At 38.3% G+C, this 15,899-nt stretch overlaps 1 protein-coding gene across 3 annotated transcripts in view; it reads right to left on the reverse strand.

The window, feature by feature from the left end:
• Nucleotides 1-6,109: 6,109 nt before the first annotated feature.
• Nucleotides 6,110-15,899, reverse strand: part of LOC124950757 (MOXD1 homolog 2) — a 152,088-nt gene continuing 142,298 nt past the window's right edge. For all 3 annotated transcript variants that reach the window (XM_047497988.1, XM_047497990.1, XM_047497989.1), the window contains exons 5-9: nt 15,331-15,417; nt 13,844-14,023; nt 12,620-13,084; nt 12,077-12,270; nt 6,110-11,344 (exon numbers count right to left, since the gene is read on the reverse strand). In XM_047497988.1, the coding sequence (XP_047353944.1) occupies nt 10,912-11,344; nt 12,077-12,270; nt 12,620-13,084; nt 13,844-14,023; nt 15,331-15,417 (1,359 nt within the window). In that variant the 3' untranslated portion in view covers nt 6,110-10,911. The remainder of the gene's footprint in view (nt 11,345-12,076; nt 12,271-12,619; nt 13,085-13,843; nt 14,024-15,330; nt 15,418-15,899) is intronic.

Consider the following 15,899-nt stretch of genomic DNA (forward strand, 5'->3'; position numbering starts at 1 on the left):
TCTCTCTCTCTCTCTCGTTCTCCTTTCTCGTTTCCACTTGCGTTATTTTCGAAAGGTCGAGGATGAAATTTGGCGAGCAACTACCAAACGATCAGTGGGTTGTCGAAAAGAAAATTAAAATGGAACGTGCGATTTTCATAAAAGTTTTATCCTTACATCGTCGTGGATCGTAAGATAAAATAATAAAAATCTCGTTAAAGAGAATGAATCACAGTTTGCTATTAAAAATTCGATGCCTATCATGACAACTGTCTCGCGAAAGAAGAAACATGAAAAGACGAAGACGAAAAGGAAGACAAAGAAGAAGAAGAAGAAGAAGAAGAAGAAGAATGAGGAGGAGGAGGAGGAGGAGGAGGAGGAGGAGGAGGAGAAAAAGAGAAAAAAGTAACTCCGAAAGTCAGCGAACAAAGTGACCGTAATAAATTTACTCAGGGCCAAGCTCGATCCCGCACAGTTTCCTCCTGTGGCAATTTTCCCAGAGAGCGTGGAGCACCGGTTCTCTCATGGAAGGGAAGAAAGATCGAGAGGAAGAGAAAGAGAAGAGAGATGGTGAGAGAGGTCGTACGCACAAGCGAGAGGAAGTAGGACAGGCTGCTGGTAAAGAGGGCTAGAAAGGGAAGGATGGTAGAAGAAGACAGGGATAGGTACGGTGGGAAGAGTGAAGTGGAATTAGAGCAATCCTCTCTAATGGTAATTAATGTGCGGCGCAGTCAATGTAACTCACGTCGAAAGAACAGTGTGCGATCAAGTCGAGCGTCGGCCTTGCACGGAAGATTCACTGATGGTGCTAGTTCTCGAATGATGGTATAGGAAAGAGACCTCTTTACATTTTCCCTTAACGCCGAGCTATATTTGTAAAGGGCACTCTTATGTAAAACTTATACGATTATACGCAAATACATACATACCATATCTATGTCGTTCATAAAAATTTTCATTTCGGAGATCTCCGATATTATAGAGGTAAAAATCTTCCGTAAAATAATATACTTGCATTAGTCCTTTCATATAAATTTCTTTCATATAAATTTGATTTGTGCTTTTATGAAATTTCTTTTCGAAAGAATCGCTTTGATCCTTCTGTCGACTTTGAATTTTCTCTGTGTTAGTTGGTCCTAGATCCCGGTAACATTTCGATTGCCGTCAGATTACCATGGCAGAATCGTTGCTGTTGCGAACAGCACTTTCGAACAATGAAAGTTGATTGAATCGGCTCCGTGGCCTCCGTTACCTGCGCTTTACTTTTTCGTCCAGCCAAAGCTCGAATTACGGCCAGGTAACGTTACGTTTTCGTGCAGCTTACGATGTCGCACACCATGAAACTTGCAGAACAAAGTTCGCTTTGATTCTGGACCTTGATGAAAGGGGAACATTTTCTGCGTGTCTCAGCGTATATGCACGCGAGCGTACGTGCCGTTGTCTTTTATTTGTTTCCTTTTTCTCCAATATGTGTACATGGAGGAACATAATAAAAAACCAGACAAACAGGCAAGCTGGTGTAAATATCATTTTGACGCCTTGATCGTATAAGCAAAAAAAAAAAAGAGAACACACACACAAAAGTTCCGCTTACTTATCAAACGGAATAATAATCGTAATAATTGGACTATGTATGTCATTGGACGTTCAAACGATCCATAGAGGTTGAAGAGTGAAAAAGGATGGCTCGTCTACGTAAGAGAAGTTCAACCGTAACTGGAACAGGTAAAAGTCGCTGGGTAGCTCTTAAAAGCTCTTCTTTTAAAATTCACACCGTTCTAGCTACGCTCAACTATATTCTCTTTCTTTCGTATTCTTTATTTCACCGGCTGAATGTTTCTTCTCACGTTAACGTTAGCCCCGAGCCCCAACCTCGTTCACAGAGAAGCGTACTGAAAATGAATTTGCGACGACCGAGTTTTCTTCCACTACGAATTTATTTTTAAATTTGAAGAAAGGAAAGAGGATTATTATTCTATAAGGGAAAGGGCTTATATCCGATTTCGAAAGCGGAACGCATGTAGTTTGCCAAAGGCGAAAAAAAAGGAGGGCTCATTACTCTTTCGAGCAACATATGCAAGTTTAAGGTATATGCTGCGATTAGCATTATGACGAGGTGAGAATTGAGTTTTGAAATTATCCAAAGTGAATCGTATTCGAAATTTCATTGTTTTGCACCGGCTACCACCGACGCCATTATTATCAATGATCTATATTAAATCATCCTGAATTAAAACATTTAAAGAAAAGTCTATAATAAATTATGGGAGCGTTTGCAATCAAGACAGACGGATGATTTTTTCTTTGCTCGTGCGAATGGTGGAGAAGAATAAGTGAATCGACAGAATCGACAGGATCGACACGTTGGAACAAACGTTGAAGGAGACTCGTTAATCCCTAATGGTTTTATGTTACAGGCGAGAGAATAATCAGCTTATTACAAGTGATCGTGAACTAGCTATTGATTAAAGATAATCAGCGAGCGGGACGCATCGAGCCAACTCGACGCGCGCAGTGAAATAATTAGCGAACGATCGTCGATGATGAAAGAGCGTGAAATTATTATTTCTCTTTGTGCGTGTTTTTTTTTTTTTTTTTTTTTTTTTTTTTCTATCAATTAAAATCATCGCTATCTCTAATAGAATCGGAAACCAAACAATACGTATTAATTCGTTCTTATACACATTTGTTTCTTTTTATAATGCAGAAAAATAAGTACGGGACTAAAATATTTTCGTCGCGAGTGGCGGAACAAGGAATGTGAAAATTGACGACTTTACGATCGGGAAGTAATTGTTATAAAAAGTCTGTTTGAAATGTAGCAATTTCCGTTCGGTTAGTTCGCTCTTTAAACGATTGCCAAACATACACGAACTTAGGTGCGAGTGGCGACGTGTCCATGTGGTTTATACGCGAACGGGAGAAAACGAGAGGTTCGGTTCGAGTCTCCGGGTGAACGAGCTAAAGCGCGTAAATGCCCCTTCGCTCTGGTTGATTGAAATTTATGTTTTAATTCATAGCCGAATAGGCAGATACGACGAAACAAAAAGTGCCGTGAGTGGGAGAGAAATGGGACGAAACTTTTTATACGTATGCACTATACGCAGTTGCAAAAGGGGAAAAGAGACCAAAAAAATTAAAAGTTGGTCATTTCGTTTCTCTATTTGTTGTTAATTTACAGTAACATGACGCTGCTGAATACATTCAATGCTAATAAATTTTCATGGTTCGTAATCAATGCTCTCTCTCTCTCTCTCTCTCTCTCTCTCTCTCTCCTCTTTCATATTTCATTTCTAAAAACGTCAAACATTTTCTATGCCGTCCAGTGTGTCCGTGCTTTGAACGCGATTTTTATTCACGAATGGAATTATGTGGCTCGTCGTAAGTCCTCGCTTTTCACGATGCTTTTTTCACGCGAACGAACGCAACATTCCGGGTCAATGGACGATTTATCGCAATTTAAAAGAGACTTTTGTCTCTTTTCTCTCTTCGGTGCTCTCTCCGTACATACGTTTCTCTTTTCCCTTTCTTCGAATCGTCGTCCTGTTTCGATGAGAAAAGAAACAAGTTTTGCTATCGTATGGAAAAAAACAAGATTAAATATAAAAATATCATGTTAATCTGTTACATGAGAAGAAAAGACAATTTAGATGAGAGCGAACTATGACTATTATTCTTTTAATTAATAGGTCAAAGTATCGTTTCCGAAAATTGTTACCCAGAAAAATGTATAAATTGAAGAGGAATTTAATTTGAAATATATTTGATAAGTGGATGCACAAATTCCGAGTACATTTATATTTGATATTGACATTGATTTGAAATTTCGATTAAGAATCGAATGCATTTGACGAATCTAGATACGTTTTATAAATGATTATACCTTTAACAAAATTTTTTTTTTCTTTATTCATTCGAAATATTTTTATTTATTTCTTATTACAGACGATCGAAAAATTTGCCTTTACCTATCGCTTTATGACTATTTCCTTCCCTCTTTTTGATATTTCATTCTACCTTTTTCTCTGTCTTTCTTTATCTCTTTGCACTCTAATCCTCTAGCTATTCTCTGGAGCGTCATAAAACCGTAGTGCAGATTTGTTCTTTCGCTTCTTCGTTGTGAAATGGAAAGTCGTTAACGTGAAAAAAATTACCTGTACGAGAAAACAAATCAAAAAACGTAGTCGAGGAGATTTTATAGAAGAAAAAAATAAGGAAACAAAATTGGAACTTGAATCAGTAGCAAAAGCGAAGGTAGTAAATCGAATAAAGAACAATTTCACACGATTCTTCATAATTCGTTTGTATAATCGATGCATATAAAGAAGTAAAGGGATAAAGAAATCGTCGAGTATCACTATCAAAATCAAGTCCCACGATAATTTTGCAGCCTTGAACGTCCTCAAAATTTACATCCCTCTTCTCAAGAATCCTCCTTGCAAATTTATTTACACTGTACGAAGAGAGGGAAAGAGGGAGAGAAAGAGAGAGAACGGAGTTGGAGGACAGGACGGTAACGAGCCAACGAAATTATTTCGAGTTTGGAGATCGAATCGTCGACTACCCATACACCCACGCTGCAGACGCGATTACACGCACACACACACACACACGAACGATAACCGCGTACAAACACACTAACTGGTAGAAAGGCTGACTCTTTCTCTCTCTCTCTCTCTCTCTCTCTCTCTCTTTCTCTCGCAGGGGAGTTCGTGCCTGGTGAACGTCACGGTACCTCGACGGGTATATCGACGTTGAACCCCAGGAAGTTTAGTAGCCACGATCTCGTGGGTGTATTGGAGGAACAACCGAAATCTACGGGCGAGTAACGACGGGTATCGCGATGCAGAGGAGCGAACTCGAGAGAGAGAGAGAGAGAGAGAGAGAGAGAGCTAGAATTGGCGCGGTCCCATCGAACATAAATTTCAATCAACGGTCCGCCGCCGAGTGGAGCCTGAAATACAATCGCGTTCTCATTGAAGGCGTTCCGACCGTTTCGCCCTGCAGATATTTATTGCTACCTGGACGCGAAGGTGGTCTGATTAGTTGCACCTCCGCGCTTGGGAATTGCTGCTACGCAAATGGTCCGCGTGTATCTCCCCGAATGAGAGATACAGAAAGGGAGAACGAGCTACCTGGAGCACTTTCATCGAGCGACATTTTTGCGTATGGCTCAAGTCTACGATTCAAATATATCAAATACTAATAAAATAAATAATTAATAAAATTTGGAAGAACTTTTTTAGAATTTCTACGAGTCAAAGGAATTCTTTCGAATTAATACTAGTATGGACCGATAAAGTAATGAACACCTTACTATCGTTGATATTAGTATGAAAGTTTGATTAGACAGTTTATAGATACACACATGGTATTAGCAAACTCAGTGAAAACTTGGCCGTTAATGGACTTGAACTTAGATGTTCTGTTAAATCCATGATATAATCTAACGGCTAGAATGTGCGGTAATTCAAACTGTCAGCAACAGCTGAACCCACTGTTTTAAGCTCTTGCAGTTTAATCCATACACGTGTGTGATTAGTTGTATCACCTTCGATAATGCACTTTCGATGAATAACCTCGTCTTTCGTGTTAATTGCATAAATTTATAATTGCTTAGTAGATAGATTGCGATCTATCCTAGCAACGCATATTGAAAACGAGAAAAATAGCCTTAAAATTTACCATCACATTCCTGTTAAACAACTAAAGAAAAACAATTGGGTTGTCGGGCGTTCGGTTCTTTGAAGGAAACGAGAAAAAATATGTGCACGGTTACGGTAAGCAATGTATATGCAAATGCGTATTACTCTGCACCGTAAAACCCGCGATGCATATCCGAAAGTGTTCATCAAAGGCGCCGTCATTTATGATTTTCATATTTAATACGTGAAGAAGATTTACAATATGCTTTACGCTTGTACGTAGTTTGCACTTTGAAAAACCTTTTTCAAGATGGACGATACAAAATTTTAAAATACCACTTACCTGCTGAAATTTTTGAAAGAAACGTAATGTACCTTTCAACAATTCCATCGTATAAATAAGTACGCAGCTATCAAGAGGAGTAAGAGTATGAGAGTTTGTTCTTTCTCAACGAAGGAGAAAAATAAAAATCGAAAGGCTATTGTTATAGAAAAACATTTACATATTTATATATATATATATATATATGTATATATATATAAAATATAATACAATTTGTGTGTTACAGAGTAGATGATAGTGTAGCGTTTTAGATGTCGTCAATATTAAGTGTTTATTATGGGTAAGGTATAAATCTAATTGTAAGAGCAATATAAGGAGAAGATTGGCTTCTCTCAGGGGTTGTATGAGTGTGTATGCGTGAGTGTATTCATGATAGATGTGTTAAATACAATACATAGGTATATTAAACGTACGAAGGCGTACGTATACTCATACGTATATGTACAGTGTACACACATCCACGCGAGCGCACACTTATGTGTGTGTGTGTGTGTGTGTGTGTGTGTGTGTATTTATCTATATATTAGTATATACTAACGTAAATTATAAAGATACAAGATATCTATATTTAGCTATTCAATCGGAATTAGAGTCGAATGTGTATCAATGTGTTTATGTATGCGGCTGTGTTACGTGTGTAAAGGATAAGGGGCTCGCCTATTTTGGAATTTTCGGACGTTATTATTTAAGTCTAAAACTATATACAGGGTACCTATATACACGCGCACATGCTATTCACTCCGTTATCCTTACTTGATGTCATTCGCGCATAAAAGAAATGTTTCCTCGTCCGAGATACATTAGTTTCTTCGTTTCTTTTTTTTTTTATTTTCTTTTTTTTTGCATAATTTTTATTATCCATAACACACTAATAGGCGTCGATAGCATTCTGTGTGATAAGAGCTACATCGTTCTACATACAGTACATACAATTTTTAAAGATTTCTTTCGCTCATCGCGTTCTCGCTAGAACATCTGATAGTTGAGCATGCATACTTTTCGATCCGAACGAAGGAATATTAAATTTAAGAGTACCAATCGATCGACTCTCTAATAATCACTTCCATCTATCGATTTCTGGACTTTAAAGTTCAACGATTAATTTATTTCTATAGACACCGTATTGAAATTTTCACTTACGATCTTATCGTCCTCCGAATCCAGTGTTCTCGCAATTATGAGCGTTTATGCGAGATCGCGATAAATGGCGGAAACCATGACGAAGAACGAGCTAAACATACACACGATGCAAGGATGATTCGAGTATAAATACATAAATATCCTTCTCTAGAGATTCGCCTAATTATCGTAATTATTTCCAGCTTAAACTTTTCTTGATTGTTCTGATCATATCACCGGCAGCTTATCGTAATGCTTATCTCCTCGAGCCGAGGAATCATCTTAACGCAGTCCTTCCTTTTGTAAAAGATCGTAGCACTAAATTCGAACGAGCTGGTGCTCGAAAAATTCGATTTTTCTTCGTGCTGCACGCAGATTAGTAATTGAAATAATAGGAGATGAAAATCGGTTAAACGCAGAATAGTAGATTCGATCAATTTATAGGTATAGATCGGTTTGCTTTATCTCATTGTCATTTAGAGCGATAAAAATATTTGCTTTGTTGATAATTAACGTTTTTAGTTGTAAGAAAAAAACAAAGAAAGTTCTTCTTCCAGCAACGTCTCGATAAGTGCTATCGCAATGGAAAGATGGAGAAAAAAGATAGGGATAGAAATAGAGAGATAAGGGGGAAGAGGGAGAGAGGGAGAGAGAGAGAGAGAGAGAGAGAGAGAGACACCCACATGATTGCCCTAAAAGTAGTACCTCTACTACGTACATAGATTTTCCTATGACATTTACGAATAATCGTGGTATTAAATTGCAAAACGTCTCGCTACGTGTATCATATCGATCTAGTTCGATTAATTAGCATCCTAAATTTTTTTTTCAAGTGCATGAGCAAGGATTGAAAGCAAAGAGGATAAATCAATGTAATTATTTTTTTTCTTTTCTTCGTTTTCGCTAAATCGAGCTCCATCGCTTGGTTCGATTCATATTCACTTAGTATCAATGAATCTGTATAAAATCTTTTACTCTTAGTAGTACCTTTGTTCAATTTTCGTGCTTTAGGATATTTCTTGGCAGTTTCGAAACTTAGTCTTTCTCATGGATTTATGTGTAATTATTACTATTTAGAGTGATTATACCCAAAAGTATGTAGATACTTTCTTATCATGATTAAAAATGATTCCGGACAACTGTTTTGTATTTTTTAATCGAATCCAAAACGCAAGAAAATATTTTTTTTTGCAAAGAAATCGTAATAATTATATTCGTTATTACTTCCATTTAATCTCATCCTACCGACGAACGAGTAACCAAAATTCCTTTACTTTGTCTAATTTAATAGATCGAAATACATCGGGTGGACGAATAGTTGACGCATCGAGTATGTTAAAAATTAGTTTTCAGATATGCGTCACGAACTCGCTTACACAGGGTAAGCGTGAGCTAGAAATTCGAATAAAATTGAAAGACTTAAGGGATGGTAAACGGATGGAAAAGGTACACGCTTCCATTTTTAGGTACGAATACATTCGCAAAGAGTACTTGTGGATTGTGTTGACGCGTGTGTTTATGTGTTATCAATGGCAATTCAATAATTGTCAAACATCGCAAATCCTCGAGATAATCTCTTCTTCCCCTTCTTTTCTTTACTTTTTACAATTAAATAAGAAATAAATAATAATTCGTTCGTTCGACACGTCGAACGTGGAAAGCGCTTTTAACAATATTACATATAATTAATAAACTGTACAGAATGTTACACAGAGTCGTCGAATAGATAATCGTCTTATTTGTATTTATATATATATATATATATATATATATATATATATATATATATATATATATGTATATATATATATATATTTATTTATATATATCTATATATTTATATGCATATATCCGTTCGTGTATATGTCCGTATATAAACGTTGGTTAAGTAACACAAGAGTTAACAAAAAGTAATGTATAACGAGATACACGAAAGAGCTTACAAAGTAGAAAACATCGCTCTGGGTCGTGTGTCTATGTGTTTACGTGAGTGTATTTATGTGTTCGTGTGTGCAAATCAACCAATGTTTATACGATCTTGTAAAAACTCATTTGCAACGTAGCCTAATTAACGAAATATACAATCGTGAGTCGGAAGTCGAACGAATCGGGGAGAAACGTAAATGGCGAGAGATTCGCAACGTTTACGAGGTGAGCTTACGAAAAGTAGATCTATCGAATAAAAAGCTGCGTTCTCATATTAATAAGAGATAGAAAGATATTTCGTTCGACTTCCGAATCGGTAAATAAACAATCAACAATAATCTTTATCTCGATACTTCTTCCAAAGAAGTTAATAAAAAGGAAACGAATTTAAGAGAGAGTCTACGGTGGATCTCTTTACGCGTAGAATACCTTTCGGCCTTTTCGACTGAGATCGAATAAATTCGCATCGTCGTGCTCGTATCAAATGTCGAAGCTTTTACGATGTAAATTTGTCTTTCTCAACGCTTACGGGATCGTTTCGAGGAAACTCTTTGCATCGTCGATCGAAATTTCAATTAAAAAAAAAAATTCACGTTCAATAAGCAAGAAAGAGGAAGAGATAGATATTTCAAAGAGGAGGCAAATAAAAATGTTTGCGTTCGCGTGAGAGAGAACTCTTTTTTAAGAAAACTTGATTCGATTCGAAATATTTTTCGATGAGTTTTCTTGCTCGTATAAAAAATATCAGAAATTATATCGGCGCGTTTTTAGGAATGTTAGCCCGTCATTGATTTTCTTCGATCGGGACATTACGCAAGATACGACGAAGAAGGATCTGGAATAGGGAAGTGTACGCTATTTCTGCATGCGTTATGCAACCACGATGAACGAGCTGCAAAGTGACTATCTCAGAAATTTCCTCGAGTAGGATAAAACGAACGGTTTTTTCTCTATTATCGACGCGTTTTACGGTGAAAAAAGAGAGAGAGAGAGAGAGAGAGAGAGAAAAAAAAAGGGGTAAAAAAAGAAAACAGAAAAATAAATGTTAACATTTATTTCTTTTTCTCCATTTCTCAGGGTCTTCTTCAATGAGATATTCTTAAATTTTATCGACGTTTATCTCGTCTCCTCGGAATAGAAAACTAAAGCCCTATGAAAATATCGGATATTCATGGAGAATTTTTCTTGATTCTTTCCAACATCCCTCTCTCTCAAGGCCGAAAGGCATTCGATTCTTTCACGTGAAATTACACGCGATAACATCGCAGGAACGTAAATCTATAATAATGGTTAAAAAAAACGCGATCGTAACGAGATCCGTGCGATATTAAAATCTTCTTTATCGACTCGAGCTTCGATTCATGAGGGGAAACTTTGAGTAAGTAAATAGAAACAAGAAAAATCATAGACACCTTCTTCGCGACGAATAATAGCTCGAAAAGAAAGATAGTTTGACAAATTATTCCCCGAAATATATGAAAGCCCGAGCCGTTTCTCATTCGTCAAGGATAACTGTCGAGAAGAAATGTTCTTAACGTGTCGCGTTAAGTTTAAGCGACAAGTGCCAAAAGGACTCGTGGCACGTACTCACGGGCCGCGCGATCTCACGATGATCCGCGATGATCCGCAACTAGCTCGATCCACAAGAGATAGGAAGGGAGAGAAACGGAAACGGTATCGAACGGAGCAGACCCTGGTCTTTGAGAGAGCCCGATCGAAGATCCAAGAGCGAGAGACAAAGGCGGAAGAAGTCTCTCCTTTAGTTTTATTCCGCCTTCGCCCTTAGCTCCTCGCTCGTCTACTACCTCTTATTTCATCTTTCTTTATTTCTCACACCGCGGATCCTCGAAAGTGCCTCTTCGAATTTGGAACGATCGCGCGAATTCCGATCAGGATAGTTCACCTAAGTCCAGCCGCGAGTCCTATTAATAAGGTCGTGCCAAGGATCAATGGCAAGGAGTATGGGCCAGAAATCGAAGGAGAACTTGCGGCGGTTGGTCCTTCGCTGCTTCTCGATACCTTGCTTCGTACCAACTGTCCACGTTCGACCGCATTTGCTTCGTCGCTTTCAGCGTCCATGGGATAGCCCATGTCCGAGCAAGCTAAATTGGACTCCTCGTAGGAGTAGAGAATTCGCGGATAGTGCGCTACCAGCGATTCCGTTCCCTGTAGGACGCCCTTGTTGGTCCAACACAGTGGCATGAACGTACCAACCCTGGTAGCTTCTTGGAAGCTTTGGAAACTCGTCTCCCAGTCGTAACTTATAAGACGATCCTCCAAGGTCATCCCGGAAAGGCTCTTAGGTTCCTGGATTTTCACTAAAGTCGAATCTCTGAAAAAAAAGAATTAAAGGAAAATTTTGTCACGTTACCTTCTTTATTACTCGTCAATATTATGCCGACGGCTTTCGATTCGGGAAGACTCGAATAATGTATTATAGAAGTACATTTAACGATTGTGATTGAATTTTAACGAAGTATACGTTCTCTTTTCTTTGGACGCTATTACTGACGTAAACTAATTCGATATTCGTTCGAAGAAAGTGATAAAATACGTTAAGTTCATGCGTAGACATATTTTGCGCGACATGATTCACAACGTTATTCGTGGAAATATCGTCTGTAAGCATGTTCGGTACGTTACATAACCCGATTGAAACTAAAGCGTGCTCGTGCGTTCTTCGCGTGCGTTTAAGGGACGCGTTGATCCCTAATGACCAATTTAAACCGATCAAAGAGGAAGAGGGAGGAAGGGAGAGAGTAAAAGCTGGCAATCGTCTCGTCCGTTTACATAGGACTCGTACAAACCTCTCGTAATAGCGCTGACTAGTGTGTGTCGCGCCAATTTATCATCAAGCAGTTTCGGCCAATTCGACGACTCTACCGATTTTGAACGAGCTCGTGAGATCATCGAACTACGAATTTCTTCTTCGTGTCAACTCGAGCGACAATTTTTAAAGTAGATTTGTACTTTCCAAAGCGACGCTTACGAAATAAAATAAGTAACATCGTTTGGATTGGATGAAATGAGGAAAGATAGAAAAATGATCTCACAATGAACTTACTGGATGACTTTCTGGACGCCGAGGCTTTGCAAGACGGTCGGCAAAGATGGCAAAGAGTAGCAGATCGATAGTTCGATCCGAGGATAATAAAGAGCGGATACCAGGCAAGTTTCTTGTCTCGTCATCAAACCTCCGAGCGTAATAGTTGAACGGGACTCGGACGAGTACGTGCATTCCGCGACTAAGTGGTCGCCCTGTAAAACGATCAAACGATATATCTAAGCAGCTTCCTACCAAGAACGTTCTCCCAGCTGTCGATCCAACCGCAACTACTTTTTCATACTCTTCCATTTTTCTCAACGAAAAACCCTGCTTCTTTTTAACTTTTATTCCTTCGGCCTAACTTACGTTTTATCTTCGCTTCTACAGGTGGTCGGTCAAAAGGTATCAAATTAAAAGATCGCGATCGTTGAGAACAATGGAAAGTGAAAACTGCCCTCGTGATGATGATGATGATAATAATAATAATAATAATAATAATAATAATAATAGCGGATAGTAAAAATTTAACGAATTTGAAGAAATATCAACGCGCATACTTACCGGATAAACTTTAACGGGACGTTGAAGCTTGCGATACTCTTGATATGTTGGGTCGTAGTTGGTATCCGATGCGATCGGAGGAAGTTCCTCCCCAGCACGAATCTGTCTGAATCTGATTTTCCTTCCTAGCTGATGGGTATGCATAATTACCGCGAACATGTTTATCCCGCTATTAGGTATAGTTTGTCCGGTACACTCGGCTATGCAATGACCTTCGGAGACTACTTCGGGCTGTCCAGGTGGTATAATGTGTCTCCAATTAGGATCAATGCCTATGCTCAAAATACCGGCATCGTGAAGTCTCAGTTGATCGGTGTAATACAATCTCAATCCCGAGCTGTCACTGACTACCAAGTTGTCGTTTACTAATTGCTGAGGATTGATGTATTGAGTTTCGAGCATGTAGTAACGCGAACCGTTGTCAGGATCCAAAGCATAGCCAGCCTCGGGCGGATAATTAAAGCCCTGCCAACGAAAAGAATAGAGAGCAATTATGCAAACTTTTGTTCTTTCCGAAGCAAAAAAAAAAAGAAAATTTAGACGTTCCTATTAGACCCTTACAACGTTCTACTTTTTATTCCTCCGAAGACTATGAATTTTAATGGGTGACTCACGTGCCCCTTTGAAATATTTTCATAGTTTTCTGTTACTCGATTTTCGGGTATCATAAACGATCTTAGTCTTATTGCTCGAAGCGTATATAATATGCCTGTTTTAAGTATAAAGTCTGCAAAGTTAATTATAAAGTAGACGATCGCACGATGCAATTTTTCGACCCATCCGTTTTGGAAAAATACGAAAAGCTTGAATTTTTAGAATGATATAGCACCGAGTGCGCTCAATCGTCACGGAACGTAGGTTCGAGGAAAAATCGAATGCGTGATATCGCGAGAAAAAGGGAGATAATGAGATCGAAATTTCATTCGTTCGTGAGATTTTCGCTATTTGTTGCGTCTTCGCAGGATACTCGCGTTACCATTCTCGCATGACCACGAGATGTGGTTTTGCGGTGTGGACTATAGATGAAAATCGATATACAGGCTGCGCTCTCGCGTCCGAATTGTCAATTGCTCCTTATAACGTTCGACACCGTAATGTTTCTTTATCAACGTGCCACATACGCCTATTTCGTTCCTTCAAATGACCTCCTTCTCAAATCTTACAAATGATTTATAATAATCTAAGATCATTTCTACGAGATATTTTAATAAAGGTTTAACATACCTCGGATCCCAAGCTCCATGTAGCAGCGATCGTGTTACATTGCGTCGCATTGTCGTCTTTATAACAAGTACTGCCAGTTGTTTTCGAGGCCTCTTCGAGCTGAGGATTATTAATAGGACACTCGTACAGAGTCATATGGTGCAAGTAAGTGTTTTTCCCGGGTTCGATGACCGGCTCGTACTACAATTTAAAAATGTACGCAAGATTATACAATAATTGAACGGCGCAACGACGATTAAAGAAATATATTATTTCAAATAATTGATTTATACGATTTAAATTCTTTTTAGCGTCTTTCTTTTCTCGTGCATAGTAAATTAAGTACTTCTACGTTGAAGGTTCGACTTTAAACACTAGAGTTATCGCTAGAGTTAACGCTAATCGTCTCTCCTCGTTTCTCTGTCAGGATGGAACACAATGCAATCGCATCGCATCGCATAGTTGGGTCACGTTCGATCGAGTTCGAGATTCAGGTGCTACCCTAGCTGACTGGCGTTAGGTCAACTACGAGTATATTGCTGCACCATTCTCTATTCCCTAGAAACTCAGGGGAATCTGTTCGAGGTATCGCGAGTCGTGAAAGGAAAGATATAAAAATAAATATAACAATGGCTTTCTCTCTCGCGGTTAATCGATAAAACTTCAAAAAGAAACTTACAGATATTTCGGAATAACTTGTTTCTTTTGTAACTCCCTTTTCTTTTTTTTGTTCACTTTAGAGGTCTTTGAATCACTTGGCCACATGTATCATGATGCGAACGCATGATTTAATAGAAGGGAGAAAGGATATTTAGGATTGATAAATTTTGGCCGTTCATTTGGAAAACGTCAATTGCCGATATAGTTAGAAATTAATGATTTCGGTAACGCAAGAGAGATCACCGGGGACGTTATAAAGCGCTCGGTAAGCGTATTATGAGCTTTACGATCATTCCCCTTATTATTGCCACGTTTATTACGAACATTCGCTCGCATCGCCTGCTTTAAAAACGTCCTTCGAACGCGGTTCGACGCGCGATAAAGCAAAACTATTAAATTAATTTTTAGACAATTAACCGTCGCGTTTTTTCGTGGATAAATAAATCTTGTCTTCCCGATATGAATCACAAGTTAAAGATGATTCTATTTCATAGAACTTGCTATGTTTCTCTTTCCTTGTCTCATCGAACAAAAATAAAAGTCATCTTTCTCGTTGAAAATTCATCGCAAACGGTAACCTTCGTTCTTTTACTTATTCTTCAAGAGTAAACGAGGCGCTCTTCTGACTTGTAAAGATTGTCACAAACGTACAAAGAGGTTCGCAACAACAATACACGCTCGGTACGAGCTTTATGTTTCCGTGGAGACTCTCCTACAGGAAGCGTGCAAAAGAGAGACAACTCGATACTGTAGTTTCTACGCCATTTCTCTCAACTATTTCATATTCGGTTAACGTAAGGCGTCATAAATGTGTTAAAGTATATATATAGAGAAAGTAAGAGAGTTACCTTGACAACGTGGTGCTTGCGATTAATGTTTGGCATTTTTATTATTCGACACCAAAGTAACGAATCCTTGTCTCTTGGCAGTATGACCTGAAACAAAAAAATCGTTAATAATAAAGATAATTGTTCAACGTGCAATCCATGTGATATGATAAACATTAATCTATGTGAGAACGTGTGGGAATGCATTGAATGGTCTCTTGTTACGGTAAAGAAAAAATGTCGAAGCCGGTAAATCGACAATACCAGAATCGTTTCGAACATTTCGAACGTGTTAGATAGCTAAAGTTTAAACGTGACAATTCTCTTTCTTGTCTGATTCTCTGAAATATTGGTGCCCTGTCTATTTCCCATGGAACGTCATGTGTTCACTTTTGACAGATTCCAACTGAGAAACAAACATTATTATCACTGAATAATTAATTGGTATTCGCTATCCGATAATTTCTTCCTTTCAACATTAATTCGAAGCTAATCGTTTTTCGTTAAATCCAAACGAATCGAAAAGATTCCTATCTTAAAATACAATCTATACGAGGTCACGAAGAGAAGTGATTCTCGGTATCGAGCGG

Source organism: Vespa velutina, chromosome 7 (assembly GCF_912470025.1).
Source record: "Vespa velutina chromosome 7, iVesVel2.1, whole genome shotgun sequence".
NCBI classification, from domain to species: Eukaryota; Metazoa; Arthropoda; class Insecta; order Hymenoptera; family Vespidae; genus Vespa; species Vespa velutina.